The sequence below is a fragment of the Dryobates pubescens genome, chromosome 16 (genome assembly GCF_014839835.1).
Source record: "Dryobates pubescens isolate bDryPub1 chromosome 16, bDryPub1.pri, whole genome shotgun sequence".
Classification (NCBI taxonomy): Eukaryota; Metazoa; Chordata; class Aves; order Piciformes; family Picidae; genus Dryobates; species Dryobates pubescens.
In genome coordinates, this window is record NC_071627.1 from 10,381,992 (window position 1) to 10,394,662 (window position 12,671).

A 12,671-nucleotide genomic window follows, 5' to 3' on the forward strand; every position below is an offset into this window, starting at 1 on the left:
CACTCAGAATCACAGAATCAACCAGGTTGGAAGAGACCTCCAAGCTCATCAAGTCCAACCAGTACCATATTGCTTTGACATATAATTAGTTATATATTTTGGATTTGAGTTTATTTGAGTTGAAATATTACTCTGTAGAAAATAGCTTGTGTGTGCCTACTTCAATACTGTGTGTCATTTTTATTTGTGTGCCCTTTCTTCGGCTTTAACTAAGCCCTGCAGGCTTTGGAATTGAAGGATTAAAAAAATAACAATAGTAAATAAAAAGCATAATTTTATTTTCAATGTTGCTAGGTACCTCATTCCATGTACCTCATCTATTATTTACTAGATAGCCGTAGGCATAGCAGCAGCTCACTGAAGGAATGAACACAAAATATGAAAGCAGTGTTTGTCCTCTAAAATCCAAATTAAACACGCTGTTATCATTACTACTTTTATTCTATGTCTCTGTATTCTGTAGGTACTGTCCTTTCCCAGACTATTTTTATTTGCCAGAGTTCTGTAGTTAAGAGCTGTAATGAGAATAGAAGGATTTAAATATAATTTCAGTGTTGCCCTTGAAACTCATTTGTGTCCTGTGAGTGAAAAAACCCACAGCACTGTGGAACATACTCCATACCGCAGGGCATCTTCACTCATAGGACTACCTGGTCCAACGTCAATTCAAGTCAGTGAAAAAAATCCACTGACTCCCAGCAGGCTTCGGATGAGGATATGTCAAATGAGGTCAGGCATAAAGAGATACATTCCAGACTATGGCTGCACTACATGTGTATGAAAGGGGAAGAGGTGCTGCGAATTCATTCTGTCTTCTTGAAGATACTGTTTGGAGGATAGGTATAGCTTTGGAGCAGAAGGACTCATATATAACCTCTTGCTTTACATCTAATTGTCTGAGTACAGACTGAGTAGAGGCTAAAAATGTCTGCTTCTCTAAGTGGTAGCAAGACAACACATGGAGAGGTTTTACTTTTTTTTTCACCCATCTATTCTGTTCCCCTTTGTCCTTTAATTGCCCTAAAAGGCTACCCACACCTTCAAAGTTTGAAAACTTAAAAAAAAAATCAAATCTGTGAACTTCTCTTTCTCTAGCTACCCTTTCTCTTCCTTCCTTCCCAGAATAATCTGCCCTACCATACATGGAATTTCTGATGAGTGTTAAGGTTTAGAGTGAAATCATAAATTCATTGGACAGCATATATTTATATTTTGAGTTATTTAAAATGTTTGATTTGGAATTCTAAAGTCATTTATGCCAAGGAAATCTCCATATAGGGCTGAGTAGCTGGGTACTTGTGTATTTGTCTATCTGGAGTTTGTGAGTATAAGTCAAATGAAAAGGAACTCTGTGCAGAATTTACCCCAAAATTGGATTAGAACTTTTGATGTGCTGCCCAGATACTAGCAACTAATTTACTGAGTTCAAAAATTAATTTATTGCATTACAATTTAGTCTCAGAACACTTTGATGGTAGATGAAACCTACAAGTATTCTCCCATAAATCTATCCAGAGCTATCACTTTCTTAGAAACAAGCACCCTGCATACTGATCTTGTTTACTATTTCTAGTGATTCTGCAGACTTTCTTTTTAAATTTAGCTGTTCATAATTATAAGTTTTTTTAATGATTATGAAAGATTGTATAGGCCTGGAGGAAGCAGTAGACAATTTTGCTCACAATGACCTCGGTAACAGCACTGTTTGTTGTTTTCAAGGCTATTTATTTTTCTAGTCTTGCTATGGAGAACACTTTAATTGATATTGTCATGGCATCTTCTGGACCCTGTCATGGGCTCTGGCAATAGTGCAGCTCTACAAGCAAATAACAAAATCAAGTAATTTAAACTCATTTTGCCTTTTGGATTTTAATCCTTTACAAGTCAGTTCCTTTAAAGTAAGGAACTTTGGGTTTGTTTTGTTTCTAACCAAAGGTCTCAAACCTTGTTGGTTCCTTTTCTTCATGAATATTAATAATGTGAAATAGGATTAATGTCAGAATTGTGTGTGTGTGTGTGTATATCATAGCATGGCTTAGGTTGAAAGAGACCTCAGAGATTATCTACTCCAACCTCCCTGCCAGGGGCAGAGATGCCTCTCCACTACATCCAGCTAATCAAGGCCTCATCCAGCCTGGCCTTGAAAATCCCCAGGGAGGAAACATCCACAATGAATGATGGGCATTTTGTCTGTCTGTGGTATAGAGAGGAATGAATTTAAGCATTTTGATTTTGAAACTCCCTCTAACTCACGATCTCTCTCACAACGTTAGTCACAGATTCCTGACAGTACATTGCAAAAAGTACTGCTCTCTGCCTTGCTGTGTTAATTGTAAATGCCTATGTACCTGTATTAAAGCTCTCAGTTACTAGTCCCACTGGCACGTTGGAGGCTGCAGAAGGAAGGCTGCATTAGTGTTTCACCTCTAGCAGCAGCAGCAGGCTGTGCAGAGACATCGCTAGAAAAGTGTGAGACACTTGAACTGCTGTTGCCTGTACTCTGCCCGTTCTGTGAATAAATAGGTTGTCAATCCAGCATTTTAAGCAAGCACTTTCTTCTTTTTTAACCCAGCTTTTTGTCATTTTCCATTAAGTATAATGTAATAGAAAAGATGAGTGGAATTTCCCTACACACCAGGAACAGCAACCTGTCTGCTTAGCATGAAAGGCCCTTTTCTCTGCTGTGACTGAGAGCTTCATACCGTGGTGAATTACTTCTTGAGGCTAGATGTTGATAGGCCTTCCTTCTGTGGCTGCCTTTCTCTCTCTTTGACTTCCTCACTCTGTGAAGGAATTCATAAGACAGCCAGGGGGGAACACACTGCTTGGTGTGAACTAGGAGTGTGGAATGAAAGCTGTTTGAACACCGCATTTAGTGTCAGGATCTGCTTTATACAGTGTTTCCAGCAAAGACCTTGTGTCCAGCTGTGAGCACTGAGTATTTGCTGAGATTCTGGAGGCTTCTCAAGTTAGCCACTTTGTGACCTTGTCCACTGTCAAAACCCATTGAAGGGCATCAAAGGCCAATGCTGCAAGTGCAGGGGATGTTCACCAGTACTAATAATTGTGCACACATAGGAAGATCGAAAGAGATATTTGGCACACTGCTAAATATAAACTCTTTTAGAAGAGAACTTGTTATTAATAGATGATAATGGATCTCTGGTGTGTGCCTCGTTGGTCAACAGGCTGTTGGGAAGAATGCTACGTAACTATTTGCTTGAAGAAAAACAAGCGTACATGGACAACACACGTATGGAAGTACGTGGGTGTGCAAAATATCTGAATAGTTGTCCATTACTTAAAGCTGTTTTGAAAGCTAATACATCAGTAATTTAATCTTCCAACGAGGTCATTATTGTCCAAGCACTTGGAGCTTACCGGAGTTTCCTGATGATTGTTCTGTTTCCTTCTCATATTTGTTATTGGAATGCAAAGTCTGTCTTTGGAAGGCCACTGGAAAATAAACTCTATACAGGTATCATAGTGTTTCCTAGCAACATCATGTCTATACCAGTGATGCCTACTTCTCTCTTTAAGCCAAATACAAAGTCATGTCCATTAATCTCCAGCTGCACATAAAACTTCTCAAAGACTTTGCTAGCTCCCTACTGTTCCTGTTTTCATCTTGCTCATATGCTGCAAAGCAAACTGCTTCTGTGATTTAATTCTCTCTGGTGCCTCAATATAAAGCCAAGTCTGTGTGTATATTCACAATTACTGTTTGTTTTTCATTTAAAACAAATAACTTGTCCTACAGTATGATGTCTCCCCTCAAATGTTATCATCATGGTTATTCAAAAAACATAACAAGTGAAAGAGATCAAATAAATGCCTGGGAAATATACTGTAGGTGCTGCAAAAGTAAGTGCAATTCTTTTAATTACTGTTTCATATAAGTGAAAGGGGCATTGTATTTTTTTAATACACAGCAGCAGCAAACTAAAAGTTCTAGGACTTGATTCTCCCTGCTGATGGATTTCTGTGTAAAATAAACTGGATTGTCTTGGCCATTCACAGAGATCTGGTGTCTTACTCCCCAGAGTGTTGGTGGAGAGCAATCTGCTGTGTCAATGCTAGAAATTATGCAGGTTTAGGCACTTGTGTAGGACAAACCACAAACACTTTGGTTGCTATTATCTATAGAGAACTTTTTCTTTGGGACAGCTGAGGTCTCAGCCCAGCACCTTCCCACCAGCCCAGCATTCATCTTAAAAAAAAAAACAAACAAACAAACAAAAAAAACCCCACATAACCAACCAAAAAAAGCAGTAAAGAAAACTTTCAGAATCACATTGAAAATTACTGTGGCTGTGGACTATTTAGTCCTATTAAAATTTAATTTATCACTGTCAATATATTAGGCAACAACCTAATGAGGAAAAGTAAAAGAGATTGTGAAACCAGTTGTGTGAGTATCTGGATGCAAAGCAGCTCTCTTTCCCACATGGGAAACTTGTGCAGCTGTGTGGAAAACCACTGTGGGGTCAGAGGAGCTTCTCTCTAGCATCACCTGGATACAGCAAAGACAGCTGGGAGGAGTAGGAAGAGACACACACTCAGAGCTGTGGCTGTCTGACAGGTTTATAGAAACACACAGGCAGTCTAAATTGGTGACTTCTGGAAGACTGTTCAACCTTTCAGCACTAGCAGGAAAAGCTGTTCTAGTTTGACAGCTGCTCCTATTCCTGGTCACCTGCAGAGGCCAAGAGGCACAAAGTTGGTGTGCTGTCATTTTAGTCTTGTGCTGCACATCTGGAGTGATGCTGCTCAGACAAAGAAATGACGCTTGCTTTCAGAATGTTTCCCACTGCTGCCTTCCTCACTCATAGCTGGTGAAAGGAGCATCCACGTTCTGGTGGAGTGCCCATTAGTTCCTTGGTGCTCTCCAAATTCCTGGGGAAGTGAGTGGAGTGCTTTCTTAGTAGTCACAGCTTGGGTTCATGGTGACAAATGCAAAGGACTTAACCCATCCGCTCAGACCTGAGAGGGCTGCAACAGGACCCTGCATATCTTGATGCCAACAGTGAGCCATCATTGCTGGTGGAGGGAAAAATGAGAAAGCACAAAGCTTTATGAACTGTTTGAAGAGTAAACAGCAGTAAGATTAACTATTCCACGTTCTCTGGTGGTTGTGGAGATGGCAGAATTAGACTGTGTTTCCAACCTAAACGAGAGAGCTTGTGAACTGTTGGGATCCAGCGTCTATTGTCAGTATGGCAACAAAGCCTTCTGCTCCTGCTCAGACTAATGAAATGTGTTATATGAGATGTCTGCTGCAGGACTCCCAGATCTTCTGCCACTTCCACAGACAAATACACATGCAGAGGCTGAGGTTTAGTTTCCCAACCCTCTTTCATAATGAATATTCAGTAAGATACAGTAGTGCCTCCTGAGACTCATTTAGTTTCCAGAAGTAGCCAAAGTTTTCTATTATCTATGGACATTTTGTTAGAACATATAAGCACCTTAGCTAATTAATATTTTTGTTCCAAATTAAACTCTCATTATACAAGAAGTCACATCACATCCATAGCCGATTCAAAACATACATCTTTTGTGGGGTATCTCTTCTAAGGTGTCTTTCAGAAGACATAAAATGCTGCATCATTATATAAGTAAGATTAGCATTAAACAAATAGGCCTTTTAAAATGACTGTTAAAGAAGGAAAATATCTTCAAAACTATTTATTTAAACATTTTCTTTTGAGAAGCTCTGGAGAATTATGCAATGCATGTCATAAAGGGCGCTCCGAACATTGATGTGCTTGTTGAAGACATTCTCCCCGAGATGTACGTACACATGTGTACAGTGGGAATAATAAGCGGCTGTGATTTTCTGTCAGCAGACTGTAATTTCTATTAACTCATGATCTGAACGTTTACAGGGTTCTTTGGAATGTGGTAGGGCTGATGGTAGGACTCCTCCTGCCTTTTGGCTTGAGTTAAATCCCCCATTTCTCTGAGGTATCGCACTTCTGTACCCTCCTTCTGTACCTCAGAGCTGTGTGGCTCTTGGCCAGAAGAGCTTTTGTCCCACCTGCAGGAACAAGCCTTTTTGTCTGCACAGTAATATTGTCAGCAGTCTGAGTGGCAGTGTGAATGAGTGTGTCTTGTATTTACCTTCTCCATTTCTTCAACCAGATGGCTGCCCTGATTTGTGCAATGGCAACGGGAGATGCACACTGGGTCAGAACAGCTGGCAGTGTGTCTGCCAGACCGGCTGGAGGGGGCCTGGATGCAACGTTGCCATGGAAACCGCCTGTGCTGATAACAAGGATAATGAGGGAGGTGAGCACAAGTCTTTCAATTCCCAGTCCCTAAAGAACAAAGGGTTATACACACTTTTTTCATGAGTCCTCTTCCTTCAGAAAGACTTTGGCTGTCATTGTTATCAAGTGTTGCTGTTACGTTTCTTTTGAAACATATGAGTCTAGTGAGCTGTGGCCTTTTGGAGAGATGTGGTGACCCACAACACACACACCAGGAGCAGACAGGCAGGCTCAGTCCCACCCCACATCCCACTGAAGCCCATAGTGGAAAGCATGGCCCAGTAGTCCAGAACTTTCTCCTGTGGCGTCTTGGCCCATATGAATTGTGAAACAAGTCACAGTGCTTGTGTGCACAACCATAGCAGCTGATTGAGCAGAATCTTTAGCAGCAGTTACTGAGGTCTGTGCTAGAGTCCAGGGTCATGCACATAACCTGTGTAAGTGGTTGTAGCTTGCTGTCACACTGCACAGCTCACATCCTAGACTTCAAAGGGCTGAGCAAGGTGTGTGGAGCAGTCCTATATGAAAAGGCTCTGGCATTCCTGTTCAATTTCTCCTCTTCTTTGTAAGGTATATTCCTATTAAATAGAGAGTTTGTGTTCTGCATTTACTTTCAAAGATTACTTCAGTTTTGTAGAACCTTCCATGGTGTATTAGACTAAGGTAGACTGGAAGCAGTTCTGAGAAGGTGTGCTGTCTAAACAAGATAGATTAATCTAACTTCTTCATTGGAACTGGATCTTTTATTCCCTTCACTGCATTGTCTTCAGTAAGTCATGTAGACTCACTCACACTCATTCATTTTCACATGCTTCATGAAAAATCAAACATCAGACACAGGTTTCTTCCTTGAGACAGCTTTGCTTTGTTCTGGCCAGTAATTAATCTGAAGACCACATCTGTTGTTTGTGGGTTATTCAGAACTTTACAGTAGTTCCTAAAGCTGACTTATTTGAATGGCTACTGCTAAGGTAAAACTGTCACTAAAGTGAGTGCTTCAAGTTAATGTAAGATTTTGGAGTGTAGAAACTGTAAATTCTAAACTGAGGAAGAGGTATACTAGAGTTTGACTACATTTTCAGCCACACTTCAATATTGTCTGTTAATTTTAATGTGTAAATCCTCTGTTAAGTCTTTGGTTTTGCATGTGATCAGTTCTTACAGAAATATTTTTGAAGCGTGAGAGCTGATTCAATTTCAGGAAACTGGAACTTGCTTTAGAGCTGTTACTGAATTGTAAAGAGCAGAATTTAACTGCCAGATTACATGAGCTGGCATTTAACAGTACAACAAAACCCGCTAAATTTGCGTTAACGTGCAGCGTGAGAACCTAAAAGGTGAACTGCGTAGGGTTGCAAGTCTTACAAGCTTTGAAAAACTTGAGGCAGGTTTTCAAATGGATGTGTCATCAAATTTCCCTCAAACAAGGGATACATTTGGAAAACATTATTTGGAAATACGGAAATAAGATGTTCACTTACCTATGCAAGACCCTGCTCTGCACTTGGAAAACAGCCAGCCAAACGGGGAGGAGATGACCACTGAGACAATTCAGTTGTTCATCACAATTTAAAACTGCAGAATTACAAAACTTAGTTTATAGAAGACAAGTAATAGATCCTCGGAGGCAAAGAATACAGGAAATAAATACGCCATGCAATGGGCACTGTTCATCAGCACTGCCAGGCAAAATGCCTGGTTTCTGCTTTGCCATAGCTGAACATCAAAGAGAATAGTTTGGTTTGGCTGAAGGCTAGAAAGCTTCAGGGGAGAACTCTTCAGATGTTCTCAACATTTGTAGGTTGAAGTCATTTTTTTCTAGAGGCTCATTGATTCTTCTAGGAGTGGAAAACGTTGAAAAACTATGCCTCTTCCAAGGTCCAAACAACCTGAAAACTTGATTTGAACCACACAGTTTCACATGAGGATTTTGTGATAGAGGCAGAAATTAATCTCTCATCTTCTGACCGTTAGCTCAGGACCTTAATCCAGTGAACATTCCTGTTCTCCAACAGTTGTGTCCTTATTACATTTCTGTAGAGTTTCTCTGTAGGGCAGCTCAGGTGATGTTCATAGCGCTCTCTCCAGGGAACTGCAAGGTAAACCTGAAACACCAAGCAGACAAAACCTTTGCTTCAGTCACGCTGTGGTCTGTGCACAGGGTAGGTGGTGCAGGTTGAGGGGCACCCACAGCAAGGGTTACTGCTGCTAATTGTTTTAGTTTGTTTGATTATATTCTGAGTTTCAGATGTCTTTCAGCTTCATGAAGTTCTTTCCAATAGATGCCGTAAGGACAGAGTTATTGTCATTGCCGTCAGTTCATCAAATTGTCTGTCACAAGAGCCACGAAAATATCCAAAACTGATTATAAAGATAATCATTCAATACTTAGTATCTTCAAGTGTAGTTCTGTCTTGCCTTAAGCTGTACTACTCTTTGTATGTCTTGCCAGAAACACATCCTATAACCTCTGTGTTTATTAATGCTAACACAGAGGTAACCACCGGAGTCTGCAAGATGGAGAGAGCTTCACATAAAGTGCAAGATTACTGGAAGTTAAAGAAACTGTCCCTTCTCCCAGTCACTCTTTTCACTTGAAAGTTAACAGTTCATTTGCAGCAAAGTGTTGAACTCATCAGCTGCTCCATCATCAACACTGCTCTGTTAACAAAAGCAAGTACTTTTGGAACAGTACCTAAGGTGCAAGCTGTTCTTTCAAAAGGCAGTAGGGTAGCTAAAGATACAGTCTTTCACCTCAATGATAGCTGGACAGCTGAATCTCCTTTTTTTCCACCCATCTATTCATGTTGTTAAAGTACAGTTCTTTCACTGAGATGGAAGTATCATTATCTGTCCGCCTTCCTTCCCTGTGGCAACAGGTTTAGCATATTTTGGAGCTCATCCACCGCTCAGCCATTCTTACTGCAATTGTATCTCACAATCAGATTCAAAGGCCTTGGGCCAAGTCTTCATTTCATGGATGTCAAGAAGAGCATTGCCACTGCCTCCAAAGAGATTCCCATTCATCCTATTTTGTCTTATTATCTGCCACAATGCAAACTCTTTACCATAGTTCAAAAAGAGAAAAATGAAAGATTATACTTAATATTTTCTTTCCATTTTAGATTAATGTCCTTTAGTTGGTTTATTCCTAGAAGCAGCAGATGTGTCCCTGTCTCACTGAGACTTACAAATCTTCATTTCCAATGAGATGTCAGTGTGTATTACTCACAAAAATAAAAGGAGATTCCAGAGCAGAGAGAGGAGCATCCAGCTGTTTTCTCCCCTTAGAGCTGTTCAGGTAGAGCTGTGCATGGTCCAAGACAGCACTGGGAAATTGGCCTGTATTTGTCCTTACAAGCACATGTCAAATCTAGGCCTAGGTTTAACTGGATCTTCATTATGAGCCTGGGTAGGGTCACTACATTCAGTAGGCGACTGCTGAAAGGAACTTTAATGGCTCTTATTTATCTGTTTGTTTCTCTTTATGGAGGAAGCCTAACTGAAATTTATGGGCTTCCTGGCATTGACTCACTTTTAAAATATTTTTAAACTGGAAAATGGTTGTTTTCCAAAACATGTCTGGAGTGCATAATTTACTTACTGTGGCCACTTCTAAATCTAATCCCTTTCCTTAATCAGTCCCTCTAATAGTTATTAAGCATCTTTTGGAGGGATTAGAAATAGCTTTATTTTAAGACCTAGAATTGTGATTACAATGTATAATCCCCCCAATAGACATGTATAACCCATTTAATTCACCGTGGATTTAGTTTAGAAATTAAGGTATTAGAAATGATATTTTGAGAATGGGAGAAGGAAGGTTACTTCTTAGGTTCATATTTCTTTTGACATATTCCATAAGGAAATCACTACAGTGCCTGGTTCATAAACCGAATTTGTTTTTATTTATATCTTAGAGCAGTCTTCATAAATTGTGTATCATAGAATCCTAGAATGGCTCAGGTTGGAAGGGACCTTTGAGATATCTGCTCCAACCTCCCCACCATGGGCAGGGTCACCTCTCAAATAGACTCAGCTGCTCAAGGCCTCATCCAGCCTGGCCTTCAACACCACCAGGGAGGAGGCATCCACAGTCTCCCTGGGCAACCTATTGCAGAGTATCACAGCCCTTGTACTGAAGAACTTTTTCCCAAGATCCAGTCTAAACCAACTCTCTCTAAGCTTAAAACCCTTTCTCCTTGTCCTATTGCTAGACACCCTTATGAAAAGTCTCTCTCCAGCCTTCCTGTACAATCCTTTCAGGTATTGGAAGGCAGCTCTAAGGTCCACACAGAGTATTCTCTTCTCCAGGCTGAACAGCCCCAGCTCCCTCAGCCTATCCTCATAGCAGAGATGCTCTGGCCTTTGGATCATCTTTGTGGCCCTCCTCTGGACTTGTTTCAGCAGCTCTGTGTCCTCCTTATGAGTGGGACTCCAGAACTGGATGAATACTTGAGATGGGGTCTCACAAGAGCAGAGAAATGGGGCAGAATTCCCTCTTTCCCTGCTGGACACAGTCCTCTTGATGCAGCCTAGGTCATGGTTTGCCTTCTGGGCTTCATGAGGTCACTACCAGATCATGGTGAGATTCTCATCAATCAGTGCACCCAAGTCTCTTTCTTCTGAATTTACTCTGCACCTCACCTGGATCTGTGCCTGGGACAGGCCTGAGTCAGATGCTGGACCTTACACTTGGACTTCTTGAATCTCATGCAGTTGGCCCTGGCACTCTTAAGTCTGTATGTTTAACTAGATTTCATCTTAGACCTTGCAGTATCTCCCACGTAAAACGTACAATGTCATGCCTAGCAAAAGTCTTTTGTTGTTTTCTGAAGTATAGTTTCACTACATGCTGAATGCAGTTGATACCAGGAGTTCATGTTTGCGGTGCCTCTGTCCTGAGCTCAAGGGATAATTTGGGAGGGATAATTAAGAACTCTCACCTCTGCAGCCCTGCCAGGGGCTCATGTTGCCCACTGGAGATGCTCATTTTAGTGTTTGTTTTTTTCTCTTCTATCTCTTCTCTCACCTTTTGCATCCATTCAAAATTACACATTTTTAATTTTTATTGTCAAGACAGTTAAATTTTGTAATCTTGGGTTAAAAAACCCCAAAGACATAGTAATCCAAATTTTTGTTCAACTGGTTTGTTTCAGACTTCAACAGGGTGGAAAGGACAGGTGCAGGCATGTTACAAAAAAGAAAAAGAATAAGAAGCTTAAATGCAGCCACTGCTTGTATCACTGTACAGACCACATTTTCCTCTGAAAATGTAATTTTTTCTGGAGTAAAATTGGGAAGGAAAGGAAGCAATCCATAGCAGTATAGATATTAAGCTCAACAGAGTGAGGAATTCCTTGTTTGTTATGCCAAGTGGGATATTCTTTTTAAAATGTATTTTAATTTATTTCCACTTGGCTTTCCAAGGAGAGTTGTATATCTCTCAGAAGGCAAATCTTGCCTTTCAGTTTGTTACAATATTGCTGTAACCCCACCAAGAAGTACAGTTGGTGGTAATTCTGTTTGGCACAATACATTAAAGATAATGAATGAGAGAAAGCCAGCTATCCAGTCTGAATTCTCTTCAGTTCACAAGAAAAATAATATTTCTGGAGAAGTTCACTGTCAGGACAGCGCACCTGACTGATTGAAGGGCTGTTTATTTGAGTTGTCTTAGAAAACTCATCTCTGAAATTAGACAGAAAGAAAATAGAAAGCAAAGAGAAGTGTCTTCCTGCAATAAACATTTAGAAAAAAATTGCTTTTAGAACATTACAAATTCTGTGACTTGATACTGCATCAGGTTTGTGACATTTAAGATAATACAAGTATTTCACAGCACAAAGGCAAATCGTGTAATTTAGCTTGCCTCAACAAGCATTGCCTCAGCAGGGGTCTCTAATTCAGCACAGACAAAAGATTTTTATGAAGTTCTCAATATAAATACCCAGAATTCTCTTGGCGCAGAAAATACCTTCCCAGAGCCCGCACAATAGTCAGTTTTAGAACACTGAATGTAATGAGCACTCGAAATCTGTTGTGGATGGGGCCCAGAATGTATCATGAAGACAGAAGTATAAAATCTATATGAAAAGTAGAGGCTGTGTAAGTTTGACAGGAGCTAATGAGTGTGCTTGTGTGCGGTGTGGTTAAAACCTCATGTCAGGCTTTAATCGCCTTGCTGCACATGAGCCAGCTTATCCTGGCACCATCCCTCACGGGATGTGTCACTGCAGTAACGTGCTCTTACAACCCATGGAGAAGCAAGAGTATGGAATTCAGTGACTGCACAGTCCAGGATTTGGGGAGCTCTGGTTCCTGCTTAGTTATCCATATGTACATGGGAACTGAGTGAAGATATTTGGATGATCCAAGGGGTGGAACACCTCTGCTGTG

At 40.6% G+C, this 12,671-nt stretch overlaps 1 protein-coding gene across 16 annotated transcripts in view; it reads left to right on the forward strand.

The window, feature by feature from the left end:
• The window catches only part of TENM2 (teneurin transmembrane protein 2), a 668,081-nt gene that overhangs the window by 607,242 nt on the left and 48,168 nt on the right, over positions 1-12,671 (forward strand). For all 16 annotated transcript variants that reach the window (XM_054168532.1, XM_054168518.1, XM_054168516.1 and 13 more), the window contains one exon: positions 6,145-6,291. In XM_054168532.1, the coding sequence (XP_054024507.1) occupies positions 6,145-6,291 (147 nt within the window). The remainder of the gene's footprint in view (positions 1-6,144; positions 6,292-12,671) is intronic.